Genomic DNA, 24,737 nt, shown 5'->3' with positions numbered 1-24,737 from the left:
TATGTTCCAAATAAAAATATCGATGGCAAATGCATTCATTCGGATGCATATAGCACACGGGCATGCAAATAATATTTTAGTGAATAATAGGTAAATATGCTACAAATGAAAACATTGTTCATGAAGCATTTCATACTTGAATCCTTGCATCGTGCGGACTATAATTGTGGTATCTTTATATGCATGTGTTATAATCATTATCAAAATTACAATTTACTCGATTATTATTATTATTATTATTATTAAGCCACTCTTACTAGGTAACATTCTATATATAACAGTTACGCTGTCTAAATTATCCGTTTAGTTTTGACGGCTCGATTCCTGAAAAAAATATCTAATAAAATCAGTCCGCGAGTTGAATTCTCGGTCTATCCTTGCATGTCCAAGTACTCTATCAGATTCAGATACGTCAAACTTCCCATATCCGAAAATGAATGAATAAAGCAATCGATTCTTGCGCTTGCCCAACCATTCACTCTGTGTCTCTGAAAAAAAAGTGTTTCTCTGGAATTCCTAATTGCTTCCTCGCTGCTGATTGGTTGCTGAGTTCTGACCCTTATTGGGATGGACCTGTTGGATAAAAAGGGCATTTCTAGAGGGATCACGAGCACTACATATTGGAGAGTGCACTGGGGACCAACTTGTGTGGGGGAAAATAGGGAATATCATCAAAGACACTATGACAGGAAAAGAAGGGGTCGTGCTGTCGGAAAGTTTAAACAAACCGAAAACATCCTCATCCTCTGAGAATGGGGGGACAAACAGCCACCAGCCATCGAAAACAAATGTCACGCACCCTCCCAGGTGCACGGGATTCGGGATCCAAGAAATTCTGGGTCTGAACAAGGAGCCTCCGTCGGCCCCAAGGAGCACACTGGAGTCTCTACCGGCTGGAGCGCACCTGCTGGCGGCCAGGTCGATGCTCGGTCCTGCTGGTGTTGGGGTCGGGATGGGATTAATTGGCCCAGGAGGAATCCCCTCGTTTTACACACAACCTGCGTTTTTAGAGGTTCTGTCAGACGCACAGAATGTGCACCTGCAGCCCCTTAGCAGGACTGTGGGGCCGTTGGACTCCAGCCAAACTGCGAGCTCAGGTACTCTCCACAGAAACCGACTGCTCTTTATTTGCATGAGCATTGTATAGCTACACGACGAATGACTGGCACGACACCATTGAATTCTGTTTTGATATTTTATGTTGACCGCAGTCTCCACATTTATGGCAAATGATTTCACTTTATGTTGTAAACTACCCCAGAGCTATGCCACCGCATTTAGTCGTGTCACTAGCTATACTTGGTAGTATTTCTTCATATTATTATTATTATTATTATTATTATTATTATTATTATTATTATATGCTACAACGTTCATAATAATAATAATAATCATAATTATTATTATTATTATTTAAAAAAAAAATTATTATTAGGAAAACCGTCGTATTTTTCTGTCAAAACGAGTACTGTTGCTGTTGGGAATGTGGGTATAAATAGAAATAGTATGTCACATGGCAATTGATTAGACTACAATGTTTCCATTCATTTTGAATTCATGAAAAAAAAATAATTATTTGACAAAGTCACAGTTTTATTCGCTTTTGATATTATACATAATACCTGCATGTCCTTTAAATGCTCACTTTCCTACCACTGGTTTTTGTCTCAAAAATAAGCTAATATAGCCATTCGTATTCTGCATAATTTGACCTACACAATTTTATTTTAGTCTGACTGTCTAACAGGCCTCTTTTTAAAAATCAGACTTCCATGTTTTCTTGTTTGGGGCGTATATTTAATTTCTTTTTATTTTTCAGATTCGGATGTATCGTCCAGTGAAAGAAGATTATCAAAGCCTTCACTGAGTCAGAGCAAGAAAAGAAAGAAAAGGAGACACCGGTAAATATGAATGTTAAAATTGCGTTAAACAGGCAAAGTTTGAATTATGTAACAGTAAATTACCTAAAGCTAATTCACGTTTAATGCCAGAGCATGGGATATTGAACGAAAGCGTATGCATATATTATTAACGAAATATAATAACAATATAATCGCTTTATGTTAAGCTTAATATGAACGATTTTCTGTTTTTTTTATTATAAATTAGTCACTTATATTTCTTTACTGTTGCAGCCTATAACAAAATGGTATCGAAGTTTTAATAAATCACAAAATACAAAGCAAAACTGTAATATCAAACGTCGCGCTTTACGCTAAATAGGCCTATATTGGCCTGATATAGAACGCCCCCATTGTATAAATATACGATTATAATGTATAATGTGTGTTCGAAATTTAAGAAGTCAATATAAAAATGAGGCGATTGTTTTATTTTTTCATTTTTCTGCATTCATAATACTAACGCATGTTATGCATGCCTTACAGACGGCTACTTTGTCCGTTAGTTCTTTCATATGAAATGATTTAATATATTGTTTATTGCAATGCATTTCCATCCTTACTTATAAGGATGCATGCATTTCCAAGTGAAACATATTATTAGAAAAAAATGATTAAGTTTGATAATTAATCTGGGTCGAGTATAAAAATCCGAAATTCGGAACTGGAATATTGCATTCTTGCCTGAATACACCTGGCCAAATGCCTTTGCCTGTATAATTCACCAAAAAGGAATTGCAAAGCGCTTTTATCACCAAGGAAACGAGTTTTGCTATGCAGGCCTCGAAATCTTTCGAAATTAATTTATGAAGGTATTAAAATGGGACCGATATCACAATGATTACACACAAACACATATCAGACCAAGGACAGCGATTAATCCAGCCCCTTCTGTCATTCATTATTTGAAATGTTTCACATTCCTTGATGTACCCTTAGATAATAATAATAATAATAATAATAATAATAATAATAATAATAATAATAATAATACAATAACAGCATTATCATATTGTACATTTTACATGTCTAGTTGTTTTGTTTCGCTTGTTAACATAAAGGCCTAGCAGTGAAAACTGTTACGCCGTGAGATTTCGTAATGGTTCTTATTCCATAGGATAATTTTTTTTTTTCGAAATGGCATTTTGTTATGAATAGGAACTAGTCGCTTATGATTCGAGGATACATTTTAATCACTATCGTACTTCACGACTATATTTTAATGAACATGATTAAATTAAATTGTCTGAAACACACAGACGCTGCCAATCCATTCCAGGGAAAGAACACGAGTAAATCGGACTTCAGAAAACACAAGATATGTTTCAGCAATCCATTTGGCTTGTTGAAAACAGTAGACAATAAAAAAAATGTAAAAATTGCAATAGCAATACCTGTTTGCATACCATTACAGTAGCCTACATTTTAACTCTTGTTAGAAATTATTATTAATATTATATAATATTAGAATGCTGTAAATAAACATACCAAAAGGGAAGAGAAAATTGACAATTTTTCTGTTATTTTTTTCCCCTCTAGAACAATTTTCACGTCTTACCAGTTGGAGGAGTTAGAGAAGGCCTTCAACGAAGCACACTACCCAGACGTGTACGCACGAGAGATGCTAGCCATGAAGACGGAGCTACCTGAGGATAGAATACAGGTATCACAATCCCTTCATCCCTCGTTTTTCTGTCCACGGCAGCTTTACCAAATCTAACGATAAATAAATTCATAAAGACACACATTTTCCGAAACAACTTGCCTGTCAGTACCAAAATTAAGAAACTCACTGTGTGTATCTGTGCCAAAACAGACAAAGCCAGCGCTGACCTAACAACATATCTGTACAGTGCAAGAACCCATGGAAAATAATTAGACATTTTGACTATAGATATAATTTTATCAGATCAATTTTTACATGGATTCAATTTGCTCTGAACTACAATTTTACAGAAATAAAAAATTAATATCATGTCCAAATTTGCTGTGATAGTCTAGAATTGGTAGCATCAAAGTCTCAGTCATTCTGCGAATAGCACTACAAGGTGTAACTGCTGTGATACATTCGATAATATTTTTGTATGGTTTAATACAGTAATACTCATCCTTCGGTTCTGTTAACAACCCTTCTTTTTGTAAAATACACTCCATACACTTACATACACTCTACTCTGACACTCTAAAAGGTGAAGAGTGTGAGTTAAAGTTATATTAACGGACTTCTGATTAAAAATACTGCATTTGCAGGTATCTATGTTAAGCTCACATTAAATGTTGCCTGGGATTGAAAAAGAGCCACATGACCCAGGTGGAGGGAGGGGGAAGATTAAATCTACCTCAGTGTTTATGTTGTGTGTATGCCATTTTTCAGAATATATTGGACAATATTGGCGCTGTTTACAAAAAAGATAACACATAAAAAAAAAAAAAAACATTTTGAAATATGAGACTAGCCAACATTGTTTGAGATAACACACATTGAGGATTTTTTATTTATTTATTTTTTCCAATAATTAATTAAACAGCTTGTATCAGAAGTGTTATTTGTTGAGATAAAATATTGTTACTGGTGTAGGCATTGATGTGACTTGCATTTACTGTGAATGGAGAAATTAAAAAGCAATGTATCAGAAGATAATCATTTTAAAAGTTACATAATATAATAAGTACCATTTTAATTTCAGTTGTATTTTTGTATTTAAAAGATTACATAAAGGAAATCTCATATCACACAACATATACATGTTAAAATTTATTATAAATGTGTATTATACTTAACCAGGAGAGAACATTAATTCAAATTATACATACTTTTTAAATATTAATGAAACATTTGGTAAAAACACTATTTATTTGGTGTGTTTCGATAGAGGGATTATATTTGAACGTGTCCCTATCTCTGCAAGGTTGTTGTTGACTGGACTTTATGTAAAACCAGTAAAAGCAACGTGGCAGCGATCACAGTAAACGTGCCTCTCTAATGCCATGCAATGGTGTCAGGTGTGCCCCTGTATATTGATAGGCGCGCGATGCCTCAATTCCATTTTGCCTCTTAAAAAAAGACCATTTACCCCCCTTTCCCACTGAATACGCACACACACACTCACACACACGCACGCACACACACGCACGCGCGCACACCAATGCCCGCCTCTACGCACCTCCATCTTCGGCTGCTACACATCTCTCTCATCAGGCACAGTTGGATGTGAAACAATTTTTTTTCTCTCCGAGAGGAGAACTAACGACCTAATCAGGCAATCAAGGCGGGAGAAGATTGCAGTGTGACCCGGATCATCCATCTGCCAAGGCGCCTTTTAATTTCATTTTCATTACGCCTCCTCTTGGCAAATAAATAAATAAATGGATAGATAGATAGCGAGGGATAGATAGGTAGATAAATAAATAAATAAAGCACCACTCCAGCCCTAAACAAAATTAACACCCAATTTTCTCATCGAGTGTAATTAGTTAAATCAGATGAGCCCGCCGTGTCCCCCGAGGTAGGCTGGCGCGAGACTCAGGGAGTTAAAATGAAATAACTACATTGAATTAATTAGCATGGGTCAATGACGGAGCTCCCCGGGGCCCGGCTGGTTTAATTTCCCGTGATATTTGCGCGCCTGTCGACCATCGATTGGGCTTGAAATTAACTTATTTTTCAATCAGCCTTCGCGTGCCCCAGGGGTCGCGTCTCCTCACGCTGCGCCCCCCCCTCCCCCCGCCCTCGCTGGTTTTCTTTGACTGCCAGAGAAGCAATTTTTCATCAAAAAACCCATCTCTAGTATCAGATAAGGGCCATCATCGGAATCACCAGAAAAAGGTTTCAAAACGGTTTTGATAATTTTTAATTTAATGTCTAACCCTCAAACACACAAAAACCTTTTCTGTTCACCCCTCTGCACACACATGCACGCACACAGACACATACACATGCGTGCACACACGCACACACGGCCTTTCTACGCACCCCCCTACACACGCGCACACACGTGCACACACACACACACACACACACACACATTTTCTGCTGTCCGTACACAAGCACCAGAGGAAAAACACTGGCTGTGCTGGGGCACTGGAAATCAATTTGGATGCTCTGCTCAGTAAGCTGACAGATAGCCCTAGGCCTCAGCACCCAGAGAGGGAGCCACACACATGGCTGTTAGCAGGTTAAACATCTTAATGTGTCTCTGGCTATCAATCTGCTTTACAGCATGGGAGGGGGGCCTGCAGGAAGCAGAGATGAGTCACACTCACACACACACCACTCATACCACACATGATGCCATTTAACAGGGAAAATGGCGCACCACACATGATGCCAGTTAACAGGGAAATCTGTGTGTGTGTGTGTGTTCGTGTGTTTGTGTATGTTCAGTGATTGCCTGATTGTCGAGTGCCAGAGGGTAATAAGACACAGTGATTTGGATGTTTTAGCATTGTTTACAGATGCTATTCCAGGCAACATGGCAATGTACCTGTCAATTTTCAGGTTTCATAGGAATAAAAACAAAATATGTATCACAGTTCTGAAACAAGTGGAGTACCATCAAGATGGTATATGGCAAATAACATCCATCCAACAGACATAGTTATAAATGAGCAGTTGTGTGGAACGACTTCTCACCATTACACATAGCATTTTAAGGCAGTGGGAATTTCATGCACTGTTGATGGAGGAGAGGGAGGAGAGCATTTATAGTGGGGGTAGGGGAATGTGAGATGTAGTATTCATTTCCTCCAGCAGGAGTCACTGTCTGATGGTTTTGTGAGGAGAACCATGCCCAGAGGAGCTCTGGCTGATGCAGCTGCGCGCTGTTCCGTCCAGGGGGTGTTATGTTTGACCAGAGGTGTGGGCTTTGTCTCTCTCTGCAGGTCTGGTTCCAGAACCGGCGGGCCAAGTGGAGGAAGAGGGAGAAGTGCTGGGGCCGCAGCAGCGTCATGGCGGAGTACGGCCTGTATGGCGCCATGGTGCGCCACTCCATCCCGCTGCCCGAATCTATTCTCAAATCTGCCAAGGATGGCATCATGGATTCCTGCGCCCCCTGGCTGCTCGGTGAGTCACTGCACCCTGCTCGCTTTTTCTCACCTCACCCTCCTCTCTTTCCTTCTATCCATATCGCTCTCCCCTCGGTTAAAGAGCCCGACCGTGATGGTCGCGTCCGCTTTTTCTTTTTTTAAATATATGCCACGTTCCGAGATTGAGAAACAAACATTAACATTAATCAACCCTCTGGCACCGAAGAGGGAGAAGTTTCTGCACTCTTTACATCCTTAAAAGCGATCATTACATCGACTGAACGGAGTTGTGACCCTCTCCGCCTTGACCTGACTCATTCATACGCATGATGCGTCCTGCTTCTCTCGGAGTTCAGAATCTTGGCTCCGGCTGAGTTTTAGTAAAATGGCGCCGCAAGCAACTGAGGATGTCCAGGACCTGTCACTGCGATAATGATCTGGGAAGTACAGCAGTACGGCTAACCTGACTTAATCAGGATGGCTTAGGAGAATCCCTCCATTTGCCTCACTTGTCAGTCAATTGATTACCATAAATCAATGAGATGTCCGCATCTGAAAGTAAAATTTGTTCCTGGAATGCCATGCCACCCACGTACACATCCACTTCTGCACACACACACACACACACACAAACACACACACCCACTTCTGCACACACACACACACACACACACACACACACAGCAGAACTAAATTCATTGGGCTATACTGTCACCTATTCCCTCTGACTGCTGTATCTATACCATTATACACACCCTTGTAGTGTAGTTAGGCACTCTCTCCAAGGGCATAAAAAGATTAGAAATGCACTGAACTGTTGAAATTGGCTGGTATTATTATTTTACAAAAAGATATAAATCCTCATCAAGAAAGTAAAATTTCAAGCATTTCAACAATCAAGATTGATGACTAAGTAATTAAAGACCAGGTAAAGATAAAACTTCCACCCTCTTTTTTAAAACCAAGAGAAGAAGCTGGCGATAAACATGGAAAAGCAAAATAAAGTCCGTCTCCAGTTGTTATGTAGCCTGCTATATCAACAATTATTGAGTGTATGATCAAACTTGATTTATATTAAAATACACTTACAATGCGATATAAGAAATTGTATTTAATAAAAGCATGTGGTGACAGTACTGTTTATTTATTATTTCTCTGTATCTTCTTTCAAAAATTTACACACGTGATTTCATTTAAATAATTATCTTTTTAACTCTATAATCATGCCAGTAGGGAATTCAGAAGGATCACAAGTCTCAGAGAAGCTTTCTTTGAAAGTCCTGTCAGTTTCTGCATTGTGGCAGTCATCAAGAACACCTGGCTGAAAATATTCCTCTTTATTCAGCATCCCATCTCACTCATCCATTATCTCTTTAGAGGCCACAACCCAAATTAGCCTCTAAGTGCCAAATGCCTGCTGTTTCTTACTATGGACTCTTCCTCTGTGCTTACTGTTTTCAGTTCAAGATGGCTTGCAGATGACCAGGCGCTTTTCTTAATCCGAATACCTGCAATTCTTTTTAGGGATGCACAAAAAATCCATGGAGACCGCTGTGGTTCCGACAAGCGGGAAGCCAGACGTCACCCAGCAGCCAACCAATCAGAAAGCTGATGAGCGAGAGGTGGAGGAGAGGAGGACAGAAAGCAAGTCACCCATTTCCAAAGAGGAACTGAGGGAGAACAGCATTGCTGCGCTCAGGGCAAAAGCACAGGAGCACAACGCCAAGGTGCTGGGGACTGTTTCGTGTGATGGACCGGGGCACAAGATGGAAACGGAGGTTGTGGAGGAGAGTGCTGGAGATCCATTGAGTCCAGCCGAAGAGGAAAAAAGTCCATGAATTGTTTGCTTTCTAAAACAAATGACTTTCTTTGTACTTCAGAATGCTGCAGTGCCCATGCAGTCTTACAAGTCTCTGTGAACATGCCCAGGCTTCTGTGGTTCTGCTTCATTAGCAGGTTTCTATGACTACTGCACACCAATTTTACTGTATGTTTTCATAGTTCCTTACATTGTTTTTCCTACTTTTAATTTACTCTTTGTTTCTGCTGGTTATCTGACCAAGTGTTACTGTACGACAAGTTAAGAATTTGTCTTCCTTGCGTAAAGAACACACAAAAAAAGTTGTGTACACTCTTATGAGTTAAAAAAGTAAATCATTTTGGATGGCCAAAATTTGCGAGAGGTTGTTTCATGTACTTTTACCACCTCAAGGGTGGAAGCCATATCTTTATCTGTGTATGTGCTTTGAAGAATTCATAGGTTAAAATATATAATTACAGTTTAACTGTGCGATAAAATGAATGATTCATTAATTTCTACGTTAAGCCGAATATTCGCTACATATCGCGAACCAGGCTGGCAGCTATTTGTTTCATACATAAAGTTGGGAGTACAAAACATTTTGAATCGTTGGAATCTGATGTGCTTTTGCGCCATTTATTTATTTTTACCCTTGGAAATACAAGGTCAGTGGAGTAATTACTTTATACACAATTATGAATATATGAATTATGAAGATGATTATGACATTGCATTTAGTTGAAGATAGCATGAGCACAATTTATGAGTTGTAACTTATTCAAACTTTAGTATTTGGCACTTATTTGTGAAATTGACAAGGATATGGCCTAAACTGTTGGTGTTTCTCTGCATTTAAAAGGTGGCAACATCTAGATTTTAATTTCCTTTATTTGTATTTGGTTTCCAAAACACAGTGCATCTTTCATTCACACACTTACAATCTCCTTATTTTAAAAGCTGGTCAAAACTGAAGCACTGAGTAATAATTAACCAGGAAATGAACCAGATCTTTTACTATATACTATCTGATCTTTTCAAGGAAGGCAGTAGTCAACAAGCTGTTTTAGAATGTACCTCTTCTGTATATACTGTACATAAAGTAAACCAGAAACAAAGATCACCGCTGAAATGTTTAATTCACTGAAATATACGTAGTTTAAATGTGTTTTCTGTTTTATCTTTCTGTATAATAAAAAAAACCTTCATTGTTTAGACTGTTCCCTATTCATTATTTTTTGTCACATTCTATATACATATTTGAATCATCCTGTTCACATTCCATGAATTGAAAATTATTTTAATCCTGACTTGTCATTTACCTTTTTCATGTTGACTATGATTAGAAGTTTTTTGTTTTGTAATCCATTCTACAAGAGGTAATACACTCCAGAAACAATTATTTGGATAATTAGTAAGCTATTTTATTATTGATGGTAAAAGACTACTTTTTCTGTTACACTAAAGGTAATGCAGGATTACATCAGGATATTCAATCACCTCATCCATCAAGTTGTTCTCTTGCAATTAAAATAAAATAGATCTTATTTTATGTGAAAATGTTGACGTTTTGTGCGAAAAATACCGCCCCCAGTGACTCAACGTGAGCATCCACAGTTTTGATTAAATCATGCACTGTGAACTAAAACTAATAACCTGCCCACATTCGTTCAGGCTTGAAGCAAGTAGAAAAATTCTGCCTGCCAAAGCCCTCCCTGACTTTGATAACTGTAGCCACGACTTCTTAGGCAGAGGCATATCTTCACATATCAGATAAATCTTGTTTGTACAAGCTTCATCGAAAATATTGAGTAACACGGAAATTACCCTGTGACAGAATTTCCCATTGTCAACACTGTCCGCAAATCAGTTAGCACAAAATGAACTATTTATAGCAGTTGTATTGATATTCTATGAAATCCAAACTATTTTTAAAAACGTCTTTTTATGTTTATTTGCTATTGATATTTTTCATGTTCATATAGCTGGCCATGCTGACATACATTTTCAAATAATGTACTTGAGGTTTTCTTGAGATGTTTGCAAAGAAATTTCTCTTTAAAGTATATATATAGTCTATAGGTATTTTTATTTCTCTCTTTTTTACTGAAAAATAATACGATAATTTCATAAACAGTTTAAATATTTTATTTACATTCAATGAAACTCTTATTGGAACTGTCAGATTCATGATAAATAATGCGTGAAGCATCTATGACGAATGTCATCAACGCAAAACAAACAACACAAAATAAATCATATAAAGAGTGCTGGGCTACCTATATAAACTATATAATAGTCATGCACTGTAATCACCATAATGTTACCGTACAGAATGTCCCCGACTACAGTGACCCACTTGGCCTATGTTTAATATGTAACGTTAGTGCTCATGATGACAGAAAAGGTGCATAATGATTTAGTGCCTCAAGTGTTCATGCATAATAGTTTAGATAATGGTTATGCTACAGCTAAACATTTTTTGATTATGACAGAAATTTAAAAACAGGAGAGCTTTTGATCAGCATTCTTAAAATGATCTTAATATTTCCAAGACCATATTCTACCCATCCTTACTTGAAATTCTTTTCTGCTGTGGAGCCTAAATCATAAAGGCAAAGTTACACACATTAGCTAGACATTCAGTGCTGTGTGAAGTGTAAAGCACAAGAAAGCTGAACTGTTAGCAATAAATGTTACGGGCAATTAGACAGCTTTCCAGCTGTCTAAAACATCCAGGTCCACACCATTTAGAAAGTGGTCTCTCCAGCTCAATGACAGACATATGGCCACCATAGATTCTGGTCAGATAGAAGAGCAGAGTTTGATATATCATATTTATTTATTTATTTATTTATTTATTTATTTATTTGTGAATCTGTGGTATTAAACTATTCATATTAAAGTTATCTATAGTCTAAAGCACTCTTTCTCTTTCTCATACAATTGTGCTTCACCCACAAGGCATTTTGATTAATATTTCATATTCAGTAGTGTGGTTTTAAAGACAGGTAAGGAATCATCTTCTGTATCTTCTGCGTATATTATATATATATATATATATATAGTGTGAATTAATAATCAAGTATATCAAGTATATTATAAAAATGTGTACATATTATTCAGAATACGTGAGCTTCTCCGATAATTATTTGAATTGTTTGTACAGTTTGTACATTCATGCAAGATGATGCCGATGATCTTTATGACGTGATGATTTCATATGTGCCATTCATATTGGCCTGATTGTGATAAAATATGCACCTTGCCATGTGTCCCTAACATGAATGGCACATGGCAACATGTCTATTGCTTTGTCTCAGTCAGCCTGACATGAAAAAATGCTCAATAATAAACCAAAAACTGCATTAAGGTCTCCAAGCATTTGACTGTGTCTCTTCCTGACTGAGCGATGCATCTTTAGCAGGCACAGACAGTTCGGTCTGTCCATGAGGGTCAGTCAGTTTTGCAGTGCTTCAACAGTAATCTCAATATTCCCACGTGCGCACAAATGGATGCCTGGATGAGGGGGCGAAAAAATGCAATGGATAATCATTCAAGACCCTTCCCTGGATGATTCCAGATCAATTTAAGGAAAGCATTCATGGAGCATTGGTGTGCCACTGGCCGATAGTGCAGGTCAAGGGAAAGTAAAGGTAATTCTCACTTATAGATCTAAGATGTAGCAGTGCTGATTTTTCTGTTGTTGAAGTTGTGCCTTTCAACTGCTGCAAGTGTGTGTACTTGTGGATTATATCTAGAAATCCTTGAATGAACAGCTTCCTCCTGGATTCTTCATACGAAGAATCTGTAAGATCATTCCTTTCAGGCTTAATTGTGGCTTGCCCTTTCACATTAGGAAATTCATCTCATCGCACGCATTGCTGTACTGTGACTTGAGGCATACTAAAGAGTTAAAATGAACACAATTTGCTGAACATTTAAACTGTTTTAAATTAGTTTATTTAAAATGAATGATTCAATTTAAAATTTAAAAAATTAAACTGATAAAATCCCATGGATACAGCAGTAGTTAAACATTCGTGCACACGTGGTAAATGAGACTAAGGGCTTGAAAAAAAATAATGTTCAGCATGTATAAAATAATTGTGATGTCCTCAAATTTACTGAAATTGTTGGAATTTCACAGCTGTACTGCAAACTGTAGCAGACGTCGACTGGGGAAATGCTTTAGTTTCTCCCTGTTTCTGTGTTAACCAAGATACTTTGAAATGATTTCTAGGTTCATCTGACTATTTTCCCCATCCTTCCTGTTACGGATACAGGGGGTTAGGACCCAAACGCAGAGTGAGGGGGAAAAAAAAGAAAATAAAATCAACTCCAAACGGTAAATTGAAAGGAAGACTTTACTTTTCAAAACAGGAACAAAAGCAGGGAACAAAAAGTCTTGCAGGGTAAAACACAGAAAACAAAGAAAATCCAAAAATATGTAGAAACGGAACAAGGTCAGAAGCACACAGTAGGCTACTCAGGAGGAAACACACAGGGCAGAAACACACAAGGATCCAGCACCCGAGTCAGCGAAGAAAGGAACTTAAATAGACAAGACACTGACGAGACACAGGAGGGCACAATGCACAATCAGGCCACAGAGAGGGAAGGGAAAATGAGACAACCAAAAAACAATAATTGAAAACAATAATACAATTAAACAGGGTAAATGAACAGAACTAAAAACTGAAGTGCTGCCATCTGGCGGCCCAAAAAGGGAAATGCAGACAAACCACAGAACCATGACACTTCCTGTTTCTTTTCTGACTCTAAAACATGTCCTGCAGCCCCGAAGACAGGTGTGTTGCTCACCTCTGTTCAGGGCTATTCCCAGGGCTGCTCTGAAAGAGCACAAGTGGTGGCTTGTGGTTAAGAAGCATATGCTTAATTGCACAATGACATATTGAAACAGGGAGCTTATAATATTTCAGAGCCACCAAGGAGAAAATATGGCATCATAACAAGAATAATATTACATTTTTAAGCGTCTGAGTGCAAGCACATTCTCAAGACAGGTAGTATATTATTTTGCTTTCAGTTGATCGTAGTAACATCTCAGAAATTAAATGACGGAACCATTTTTCTTTCTTTGAATTTGAGATTTCCAAAATGAGGGAGATGGCAGGAGTGTCAGGGCTACATTGGGCAGTCAGTGATTCCTTCAGTAATCCCTTTAGTTTATTCACTGGAGTTTATAGGTCAACCTAGCACTGCACTGTAAGTCCCTGTGCTGTGCAAAGACATTTTCTATGGGGAGAGGGAGATGAAGATAGCAGAAGTCACCTATCCAACTTGCTGCATTTATAAAGGGTGTCGTCAGTGACCCTGGCCCCCTTCCCCTGGCTAGAAATTCAGCTCAGAAAATAGAACTGCAGAAACCAATATGTCAGCGCTCTTTATCTTATCTTTAAATGTGTGAATTGTGGCACCGTAAATATCACAGCAATTCACAGCTTGCTCGCAGACTACTGCAAGTGAGAAAGAGGTGCTAGGATCATACCAGACAACAAACCTATACTTTCAAATTCATTTGGCTTGAAAAATCATTGTCTTTCGGCAGCTGGTCACATGAAGTGAAATTACATGCAGATAAATCCACTCTAGATTTCATAAGTGGATGTATTTAAAATATAAAAAAATAAAAGTACTTGAAAAACAAAACAGATAGATGTTAGTTATTAAGGAAACGTCCGTTTAGGCTACAGAAGATTGTATTCTCAGTGCTATCTTCATATTTTAAAAAGTGAAGGCTAGTTATTTCAAATGTTTGAAAAAGATATTCTCGGAGATAAAAAAAATATGTGGCATGTAATTAAATGTTACCAGGATTCAGCATTGTGTGCTATAATGTGACCTAAATACCCCAGTTTCAATGTTTTAAATACAAGGGATTATGATTTTTGTAGTTTTATAAGCCTTCCTTCTCTTCTGTAAATGGCATTATTAGTAATTACTGGACGTTTGAGCTGTGGAATTATACAGCCTGCTAAATAGTAAATCCCAACCCTGTCTGCCCCAGACCAGCCCTGGCCTGCTGATCCCAGGCCCATCCTGATTTCCAGGGACAACGTCATCAGATTACTCATTTATATATAATTTATAGTATAATTCAATCATAATTAAATTTAATTAACATATCTGTAATTACTTTATTGGCATCTGCCATGATAATACCTGGCTTATAACAATATGGGCAATATGGGAAAAACACCTCCCCCCACTCACTCATCCACCCACCAACTCACTCACCCACCCGCCTGCCTGTCTACTCACTCACTCACTCACCTACCCACCCACTCACTCACTCACTCATCCACTCATTCACTCACTCACCCATCCACTCACTCACCCAGCCACCCACCTGCCTGCCCGTTCACTCACTCCCTCACCCTACTCACTCACCCACCCACCCGCCTGCCCGTCTACTCACTCACCACTCACTCACTCACTCACTCACCCACTCACTCACTCACTCACTCACTCACCCACCCACCAACTCACTCACCCACCTGCCTGCCCGTCTACTCACTCACTCACTCACCTACCCACCCACCCACTTACCCACCCACCTACCTACTCACTCACTCACCCACCCACCCACCCTCTCTCTCTCTCTCTCTCTCTCGCATGGCTGCTCTACTTCAGTTCCACACTTAGTTAGCAGGTGGATGAGAATCTAAAAGTGACAATCTAAAGATTTGCATGCATATAATCTTCTCAGAAAATACACAACAAAAGTTGTCAATTGCAACTTACAAACCTCTGTTAGGAATGTTACATTGGGGCACATAATTTCAAATGCATACTACTAGATGACAATGCTGTTAGAAGTGGAATGACAGCTACCATCACAAGTAAATTAAATGCACAAACTCTTGCTTATTGCACTGACTAGACATATAAAGAACTAAACTGCCCTCTTGTGGATAAATGTATACATTGCAGCAGAGGTTTCCCAACGCAATCCTGGGGACCCGCTGTGGTTGTTGATTTTTAATCTGAATACCAATGAGCAGTTAATTGCTCTTAATTAGATACGATCTGTCTACTGAGGGATGATTTCCCCTCTTAAGGTCACATTATGTCAGAAAAAGCTATGTTTGCTATGAGGAATATAAGTGTGGTCCCCTAGTCACTGAAAATAAGCTATGTGTGAAAACACATTTGCAGAATTAAAAATGAATAGTATGAAAACAACTACATTAGTCATATCAAAACATGACTAAATCGATTAAAGTAATTACATTGTGAGAACTAAGTATTTTTCAAGGCACATTAGGTGCACAGACTTGTTGAATTGACTTACGCCTGACAAGAATTAACTATATAATTGATTAGAGCAAAAGCCTTAATATCAGAACATATTTCAGGAATGCTTTTAAACAACAGGTCCAACAGGTGATGATATGAAAACACATGCTATGCTCAGACAGTAGATATGGGAAAGGACGTATCTTCAGGATTTTGGGAATCAGTTTTTATTTCAATTAAGGCCAGCATTAAGCAAAGTTACTAATGAGAAATGCCCAGAATATTGTTTCATCATAGCAGTATGTATACTGTGCAGAACAGTAAAAAATGGCAGGCCAACATTTAAGATATGCAGTAACTGTAACTGAATTATTATTTCCCTTATATACATATCGATGTTACAAGTCATTGCATGCATTTTGCTGGGTGACTGAGAAATTAGGAACGGCGTTTCAGTCCAACATCTCTATATTTCCATAATCCAAAGAGGGTCCAGAGGGCATTTGGTCTACAGGAAACAAAAAAGGTGTAACAGTCAGTTCTCAGCAGTACAGTCTTACACCACTTGTTCTAGTACTACAGCGTGGTTCTGAAGGTGCAATTTACACAATGACTACACTGACTGATGTAGTCTGATTGTATACTACTGATATAATATTTTACATACTTTTGCATTGACACTATAATGTAAACACTGATCTTCCCTTATCGTGGTGTTTGTGATGACTATTTAATGATGTAGCTTTCACACTGACATTGCTATATGACATATTTTCAGTGTATTATAATTGCTTTAGAGTATAAGTGTTTCACACTACACAAATACTGTAGTCTGCCATTTGTGGAAACACCTGCTCCTTATTGTGTCACCTGTCTGTGCATGTTTCCTCCTCCTTATGTAAAAGATGGTTCCAATAATCGGGGGGATGGCCAGGAGAAGGAAGAAGACAACCAGTCGGGCCGGCAACTCTCGGTACATGACATCTACGAAAATATCAGACAAACAGACAGACAGGCGTTCACTTCTAAGGGCATGGAGTGAAATGTAAAAATCGCTGCAATTCCTAAATGAACTTAAAATATTAATGTGGTGTGGGGATGGCTGGTTTAAGCAGCCACACCTGCCCTGGGTCAAGCTAATTAGACCTGGCCAATTGGATAATTGGTGAAGAATTAGATAATTGGCCAGGCTAATTGGACCCAGGAACAGGAGTGGCTGCACCTGTGCGTAGTGAGGTAATCACTGCGCACAGGTTAAATCTGCCATCCCCACCCACACCAGGAGCTCTCTGTCATGACAGGGTTTAACATCTGCTCATTTGGCTATACCATCTTGCCAAACCCTCGTGGAATAAATGTGGACTGTTTTAACATCATCTCCCTGTGTCTCTGTGCTGGAGGGCCCTAGAGAAAGCCACTTCGGTGGCCTGTGGCAGGCGTGTTTGCCACAATTAACAATCCCGATCATTTGCAATAATGTTAAGAACATTGACATGCAAATTGTAGTTGACAGCTTTGTGTTGATGATAAGTTTGCTCTGTTAACATTCAGCTCCTTTTATGAAACTGTACAATACAAAGCAAACTATTCCTATATTAACTTTATTGTGCGTCGTATACAGTATTTATTCATCCATACCTGAATAGAGGGCAATTCTAATAGAATAGCTTTGTAACTTCTCCTGATGCATATTTACTGATGCAATTTAGGTTCAGTATTGTGTTCAAGTCAACAAGATCTATGGAACCTACGCACTTACCAACCACGCAAGTGTTACTTCCTGCTGTTCCTCATTTGTGCTCACAGCTGAAGAGGACTGAGAGCTGCTGTTAAGGCTCCTCCTCTGTCCTGTACTCAAGTTTACTGTTCTCACATAAACTTTTGCCTCCTGTTGTTTGTTCTTTTGTTTTTACATGACATGCAACACCCTCTTTTCCTGACTCCATGCAACACCATGCTTTACACGCTGGCATCGCACAATCGTAGCTTTGATTACGTATCAACGTATAAAGTGCAGTCACTAAGTATTTGGACAGTGACACAATTTTTGTTGGGTTGCTTGTACTCCAGCACTTTGGATTTGAAATAAACCAATGAATGTGAGGAAGGATAAAGAGCAGATTGTCAGCTTTCATTTGAGGGTATTTTCTTCCATGTCTGTCGATCCATGTAGGAATTACAGCCCTTTTTATACATACTCCTGCACCAAAAGTAATTGGACAATTACTATCAGCTGTTTCTTGCTCAGCTGTGTGTCATTGCATTATTTCATGCACAAGAAAGCAAACAAAAGTTATAGAATTGATTCTAGGTGTGGACTTTGCAGTTGGGGTCAGTTGCTGTTGTCTCTCAACATGATGACCAAATAAGTGTCAGTGCCAGTAAAGCAGGCCATCATGAGATGCACAGTCTGAATAAATGAACAGAGACATAGCCAAAACATTAGGTCAACTGTTTGATACACTGTTAAGGAGCAACAACACACCGGTGAGCTCATGAATAGCAATGATGGGCTACAGAAGATCACTGAAGTAGATGACTAAAGTAAACTTTCAATTGTGAAGAAAAAAACCCTTGTTATCTGTTAAACAGATCAAAACACTGTACAGAATGCTGGCAGAGATGTGTCAAAAAGACTACCATAAAGAGAAGGCTACACCAGCATAACCACAGAGGGTTCTCCACAACATGCAAACCACTGCTAAGCTTCAGGAACAGTAGATCCAAGTTAATGTTTGCTAAAACGTACATGGAAAAAACAGAGTTCTGGAACAAAGTCTTATGGACAGATAAGATGAGTATTCACCTTTATTTACCAAAGTGATGAAAAGAAGTGTGGAACTAGGAATATTGATAGGAAAGATTAAAGTAAGAATTCAACTTCATTTTCTGTTGAACGACCGCTAGGGAATTTAAGATCTTTAAGAACACAGAGCAGTTCAGAAGTCCATGAAAAAACTGTCAACAACTGTAGCTATAAAGAACTGTAAAGCTAATACTGAAAATATCAGATAAGGTATTGCTGAAACACAGTGCTGCCTATCAGCCATACATGGAATATAAAGATTGTGCATCAGGGTCTTAGCGCTCTTAGTTTAAACTTTAAAGATTAAACTATGCAATTTAGGCTTCCACGTGGAAGTAAGTGTATCTGTGTGGAACAAATTCTTAATTTTTAACCTTTCACGACTTAAATTTAGCCATAAATTATGTTTGCAGCTAAAATATTCAATGCACACAAAATAAATAATTTTGATTTAGAAGTCCATACTGTCCTGATACTATTATGAATGGCAGGTAACTTCTGTTGTCTTCTAACTAAAAGGAAAGCCAGCTCTTACCAGGGAAGCTTGTGGTGTAACTGTGTGAGGCCTTCAGCTTCCCATCGACAGTTAGCTGGCATCTCCACTTCATGTTGCGGTCTGAGCGCTCAAGTGTCACAGTCAGATTGGAGGAGCATTCTGACTCTGACAGTTTGTGCCTGTCTCCCTGCAATGGGGCTCCTGTCTCACTAACCCAGCTCACTCTAATGCTTTTTCCACAAGGCTCAGGGCTGTGAAGTTCACAGACAAGAGTAACTATACTACCAATATTCAGCTCTGTCACTGGAGAGAATGCAAAGACTGAAAATGAAACATGAGATATAGTTACATGTCTACTCCACATGCTCAGAAAATAGGCTTATGAAGCTGATTAATACAAATAATTATTTTAGTAGGAAATGACACTATGTTAAAGTTAACTGCATAATCATTAGTCAGCTGCATTCATACATCATTCTGAGAGAATCTTACAAATTCCAAATGGAAATACTTACTGTTGAGAATAGACAAGTTAATAAAAGAAACATCTGTATAATCCTTTTCATTGCGATTCAGTTGACAGTTGTATCGTCCAGCATCAGCAGTGGTAAGATCATTAATGTGCAAAGAACAATCATTTCCCACACTCAGCCTTCTAGCTATCTGTTGATTTTTATCTTTGACCACTCCATGAGTGACCGATTCAATAGTTCCTTGTGATCCAACACTGCTCCGGAGCCACACAATTGAGGAACAGTCAAGAGAGCCATGATGGTTACATGGTAAACTGACAAGCTCTCCTGCACCGGAGTACACTGTAAGTTCTGAACCACTGACACCTGAGGAAAATAAATAAAGCCCATTTAAAACAGAGCTCAGAGATATTCAGGTTACAAGATACAACATAATTTTGAACAAATCAATGAATCTGGTTTAAAGAGACAGATAACATACCAACTGTTTTTGTGTTTAGAAACAGTTTAGTTTTACAGAAACAGTTTAGTCGCTGACACAGTGAGGTTGATGAGGAGGCAGAAAAGCACACGTCAGAATAAAAGGGCATCTTTTATCAAAGTGTACAACAACGTTTTGCTCCATCTTTCTACCATTGCACATTTGTGTTTTTGATGATATACAATAAAACAAGAAAACTAACTAGAAAGAGCTATTTGGACCTTTTGAGTGAAATCTTTGACACTGACCAAGTTTTGACTGAGCTATACCAAAAAATAATGTGCGACAGGGTCAGTTAAATCCTGGGTAATGTTAGCCAGCTACAATGTGCCAAACTATGCAATGAAAGTGGATGGCAGAGTGGCACGCACAGTAAGAAATGCAGCATTTGTGAGAAGTGAAACAGTGTTGTTGTGTTCTTGTGGTATTTTAATATTTAATATTTTGCATCATGATTATTTTTAAAGACCTGTAAACAGTAATAAAGTAAACTTGAAATTGATAAATCTGTCTGTCTTCAAAAAATACTAAAAATGAAACCACCTCCCCATACATTCCTTTACGACAAAAACTTTTAGACGAAAACTGATGAAAAACATAGCTGACCCAATTTTTTAAAATTAAGTTTGCAGCTAAAATATTCAATGCGCACTAAATAAATAATTTTGATTTAAAAGTACATACTGTCCTGATCCTATTATGAATGGCAGGAAACTTCTGATGTCTTCTAACTAAAAGGAAAGCCAGCTCTTACCAGGGAAGGTGGTGGTGTAACTGTGTGAGACAGGCACTCCTGCACTGGAGTACACTGTAGTTTCCGATCCACTGACACCTGGGGAAAATAAATAAAGCCCATTTAAAACAGAGCTCAGAGATATTCAGGTTACAAGATACAACATAATTTTGAACAAATCAATGAATCTGGTTTAAAGAGACAGATAACATACCAACTGTTTTTGTGTTTAGAAACAGTTTAGTTTTACAGAAACAGTTTAGTCGCTGACACAGTGAGGTTGATGAGGAGGCAGAAACACACGTCAGAATAAAAGGGCATCTTTTATCAAAGTGTACAACAACGTTTTGCTCCATCTTTCTACCATTGCACATTTGTGTTTTTGATGATATACAATAAAACAAGAAAACTAACTAGAAAGAGCTATTTGGACTTTTTGAGTGAAATCTTTGACACTGACCAAGTTTTGACTGAGCTATACTAAAATATAATGTGCGGCAGGGTCAGTTAAATCCTGAGTAATATTAGCCAGCAGCAATGTGCCAAACTATGCAATGAAAGTGGATGGGAGAGTGGCACGCACAATAAGAAATGCAGCATTTGTGAGACCTTAAACAGTGTTGTTGTGTTCTTGTGGTATTTTAATACTTAATATTTTGCATTATGATTATTTTTAAAGGCCTGTAAACAGTAATAAAGTAAACTTAAAATTGGTAAATCTGTCTGTCCTCCAAAAATATTAAAAATGAAACCATCTCCCCATACATTCCTATACGACGAAAACTTTTAGACGAAAACTGATGAAAAACATAGCTGACCCAATTTTTATAATTATGTTTGCAGCTAAAATATTCAATGCGCACTAAATAAATAATTTTGATTTAAAAGTACATACTGTCCTGATACTATTATGAATGGCAGGTAACTTCTGTTGTCTTCTAACTAAAAGGAAAGCCAGCTCTTACCAGGGAAGCTTGTGGTGTAACTGTGTGAGGCCTTCAGCTTCCCCTCCACAGTTAGCTGGCATCTCCACTTCATGTTGTGGTCTGAGCGCTCAAGTGTCACAGTCAGACTGGAGGAGCATTCTAAATCTGACAGCTTGTGCCTGTTTCCCTGCAGTGGGACTCCTGTCTCACTAACCCAGGTCACTCTAACGCTTTTTCCACAAGGCTCAGGGCTGTGGAGTTTACAGACAAGAGTAACTGGACTACCAGTCTTCAGCTCTGTCACTGGAGAGGATGCAAAAACTGAAAATGACACATGAGATATAGTTACATGTCTACTGCACATGCTCAGAAAATAGGCTTATGACGATGATTAATACAAATAATTATTTTAGTAGGAAATGACACTATTTTAAAGTTAACTGCATAATCATTAGTTAACTGCATTCATGCATCATTCTGAGAGAATTTTACAAATTCCAAATGGAAATACTTACTGTTGAGAATAGACAAGAAAACAATAACGTCTGTATAAACCTTATCATTGCTATACAGTCGACAGCTGTACCGTCCAGCATCAGCAGTGGTAAGATCATTAATGTGCAAAGAACAATCATTTCCCACACTCAGCCTTCTAGCTATCTGTTGATTTTTATCTTTGACCACTCCATAAGTGTCCAATTCAATAGATTCTTGTGATCCAACACTGCTCCGGAGCCACACAATTGAGGAACAGTCAAGAGAGCCATGATGGTTACATGGTAAACTGACAAGCTCTCCTGCACTGGAGTACACAGTACGTTCTGAACCACTGACACCTGAGGAAAATAAATAAAGCCCATTTAAAACAGAGCTCAGAGATATTCAGGTTACAAGATACAACATAATTTTGAACAAATCAATGAATCTGGTTTAAAGAGACAGATAACATACCAACTGTTTTTGTGTTTAGAAACAGTTTAGTTTTACAGAAACAGTTTAGTCGCTGACACAGTGAGGTTGATGAGGAGGCAGAAACACACGTCAGAATAAAAGGGCATCTTTTATCAAAGTGTACAACAACGTTTTGCTCCATCTTTCTACCATTGCACATTTGTGTTTTTGATGATATACAATAAAACAAGAAAACTAACTAGAAAGAGCTATTTGGACTTTTTGAGTGAAATCTTTGACACTGACCAAGTTTTGACTGAGCTATACTAAAATATAATGTGCGGCAGGGTCAGTTAAATCCTGAGTAATATTAGCCAGCAGCAATGTGCCAAACTATGCAATGAAAGTGGATGGGAGAGTGGCACGCACAATAAGAAATGCAGCATTTGTGAGACCTTAAACAGTGTTGTTGTGTTCTTGTGGTATTTTAATACTTAATATTTTGCATTATGATTATTTTTAAAGGCTTGTAAACAGTAATAAAGTAAACTTGAAATTGTTAAATCTGTCTGTCCTCCAACAATATTAAAAATGAAACCATCTCCCCATACATTCCTTTGCATGGTTATTGTCTTATTCTATTCTAAAATGCCTGGCTTACTCTCTCTCTCTCTCTCTCTCTCTCTCTCTCTCTCTCTCTCTCTCTCTCACCTGTGAAGAGGAGTATGATGTTGAAGAGTAGCCATGGCAGGAGTCCAGTCAGTCTTTGCACAGGCATTCTCACTTGCAGTCCTTTCTAAATTCTCAAACTGTATCAGCGGTGCAGTTCAGTGTCAGCGTATGAAAGAGGAAGGTCATTTCCTTAATACGCAATATACGAGTGATCTATAGTTGGGTTCCTCCGAAGATTGCTTCCCATCGGAAATGTTTTTCTCGCCACTATTTGAGTGTCCCCTAAAAGTTAGCCTAAATTGCTTTTTGCAGGGCAGGCAAACAGCACTGGACCTAGATATAGGTAAAATAAGTCATACAAACGCCACTGTCAAAGAGCAGACCTTGCCATATAAAGGAAGAGAATATTTTTAAAAATAGAGACAGTAGTAGTCTCAACAGGGTGGTGTTTAGATGCTTTTGGAAAACAGCGTGATTCTGCCATTCTGACTGACTGGTCATTCGACCATCTGGAAACCAAAACAGAGAAGTGCTGGGACCGCAAGGAGCAGCTGCAGAACGCTCGAAGAGGTGGGACAGCCAGCTAGCGGGAGGATGCTGAACAGTGAGGTCTGGTTGGAGTGTACAGGGTAGCCATTTTCAGAAGTTAGGGAGGGGCAGTACCATTCACAGCTTGGTATACCAGTGTTAGCAACTTGAATTGAATGAATGCAGCAACCAAAAACTAGAGAACAGTTCAAAAGCATTATGGAATTTGAGAATTTAGGCATGTTGAAGAGCAGCCAGTCAGCAGAGTTTTGGACCATGTGCAGTGGCCTGATGGCACAGGCCAATAAGCCAGCCTGCTAGGCATTGCAATGCCGGCGGTCAGAAGCAGCCCGCGCTGTCTCCCGCCACCTAACAATTTTTTTTTCCTGTCCAGGAACCCACCCACCACCAGGAGATCAGGACAAGGCAGGTAAACGGGAAACTTTTATTTAATTGTTAATTCATAAAAACAGAGCACGCCACAATCTCGCACCTACCCCGCCCTTCCTTCTTCCCCCCGGCTTCCTCTAGCACTCTCCCACTCTGGCCCTCCCCTTCCCTTCCACGGAGCCCCGACGCAGGTAAGAGCGACACCCCTCACACGCCACACACTTTTAAGCCGCTGGGGTTCCCCTCACACGTGCCCACACTCAGCAGAAAAACAGTGTACCCACTCTGGCCCCCCTGTGCCTCAGCCCTGCCTCCGGAGGGGGGAGACCTCACCCTGCCATCTCACAGGGGGAG

The 24,737-nt window shown here is 38.8% G+C and overlaps 2 protein-coding genes and 1 long non-coding RNA gene across 5 annotated transcripts; 1 reads left to right on the top strand and 2 right to left on the bottom strand.

Moving 5' to 3' along the window:
• The first annotated feature begins 278 nt into the window (after nt 1-278).
• On the top strand, nt 279-9,939 carry vsx2 (visual system homeobox 2). 2 transcript variants are annotated; one of them, XM_035412188.1, is made up of 5 exons: nt 279-1,097; nt 1,820-1,901; nt 3,441-3,564; nt 6,783-6,963; nt 8,451-9,939. In XM_035412188.1, exons 1-5 carry the CDS (start codon nt 683-685, stop codon nt 8,762-8,764), a joined length of 1,116 nt encoding a protein of 371 aa, XP_035268079.1. In that variant the 5' UTR covers nt 279-682; the 3' UTR covers nt 8,765-9,939. The 2 variants fall into 2 exon arrangements, with proteins under 2 accessions (XP_035268079.1, XP_035268088.1); XM_035412197.1 differs by having other exon boundaries at nt 8,388-8,570.
• Nucleotides 9,940-16,175: 6,236 nt separating this feature from the next.
• On the bottom strand, nt 16,176-17,077 carry LOC118231793. Its single transcript, XR_004766149.1, has 2 exons — nt 16,858-17,077; nt 16,176-16,495 (listed from the first exon to the last, which is right to left on the bottom strand). It is a non-coding gene; the product is annotated as an uncharacterized LOC118231793 (long non-coding RNA).
• Nucleotides 17,078-19,190: 2,113 nt separating this feature from the next.
• Nucleotides 19,191-23,661, bottom strand: LOC118231723 (sialic acid-binding Ig-like lectin 9). Of its 2 annotated transcripts, XM_035425848.1 has the most exons (5): nt 23,505-23,661; nt 22,418-22,738; nt 21,942-22,223; nt 19,805-20,128; nt 19,191-19,610 (listed from the first exon to the last, which is right to left on the bottom strand). In XM_035425848.1, exons 1-5 carry the CDS (start codon nt 23,569-23,571, stop codon nt 19,306-19,308), a joined length of 1,299 nt encoding a protein of 432 aa, XP_035281739.1. In that variant the 5' UTR covers nt 23,572-23,661; the 3' UTR covers nt 19,191-19,305. The 2 variants fall into 2 exon arrangements, with proteins under 2 accessions (XP_035281739.1, XP_035281747.1); XM_035425856.1 differs by lacking the exons at nt 19,191-19,610; nt 19,805-20,128 and adding an exon at nt 20,280-21,075.
• Between the last annotated feature and the right edge of the window lie 1,076 nt (nt 23,662-24,737).

The sequence above is a fragment of the Anguilla anguilla genome, chromosome 1, assembly GCF_013347855.1.
Source record: "Anguilla anguilla isolate fAngAng1 chromosome 1, fAngAng1.pri, whole genome shotgun sequence".
Lineage (NCBI taxonomy): Eukaryota > Metazoa > Chordata > Actinopteri > Anguilliformes > Anguillidae > Anguilla > Anguilla anguilla.
This window is presented reverse-complemented; position numbering and strand designations above follow the sequence as displayed.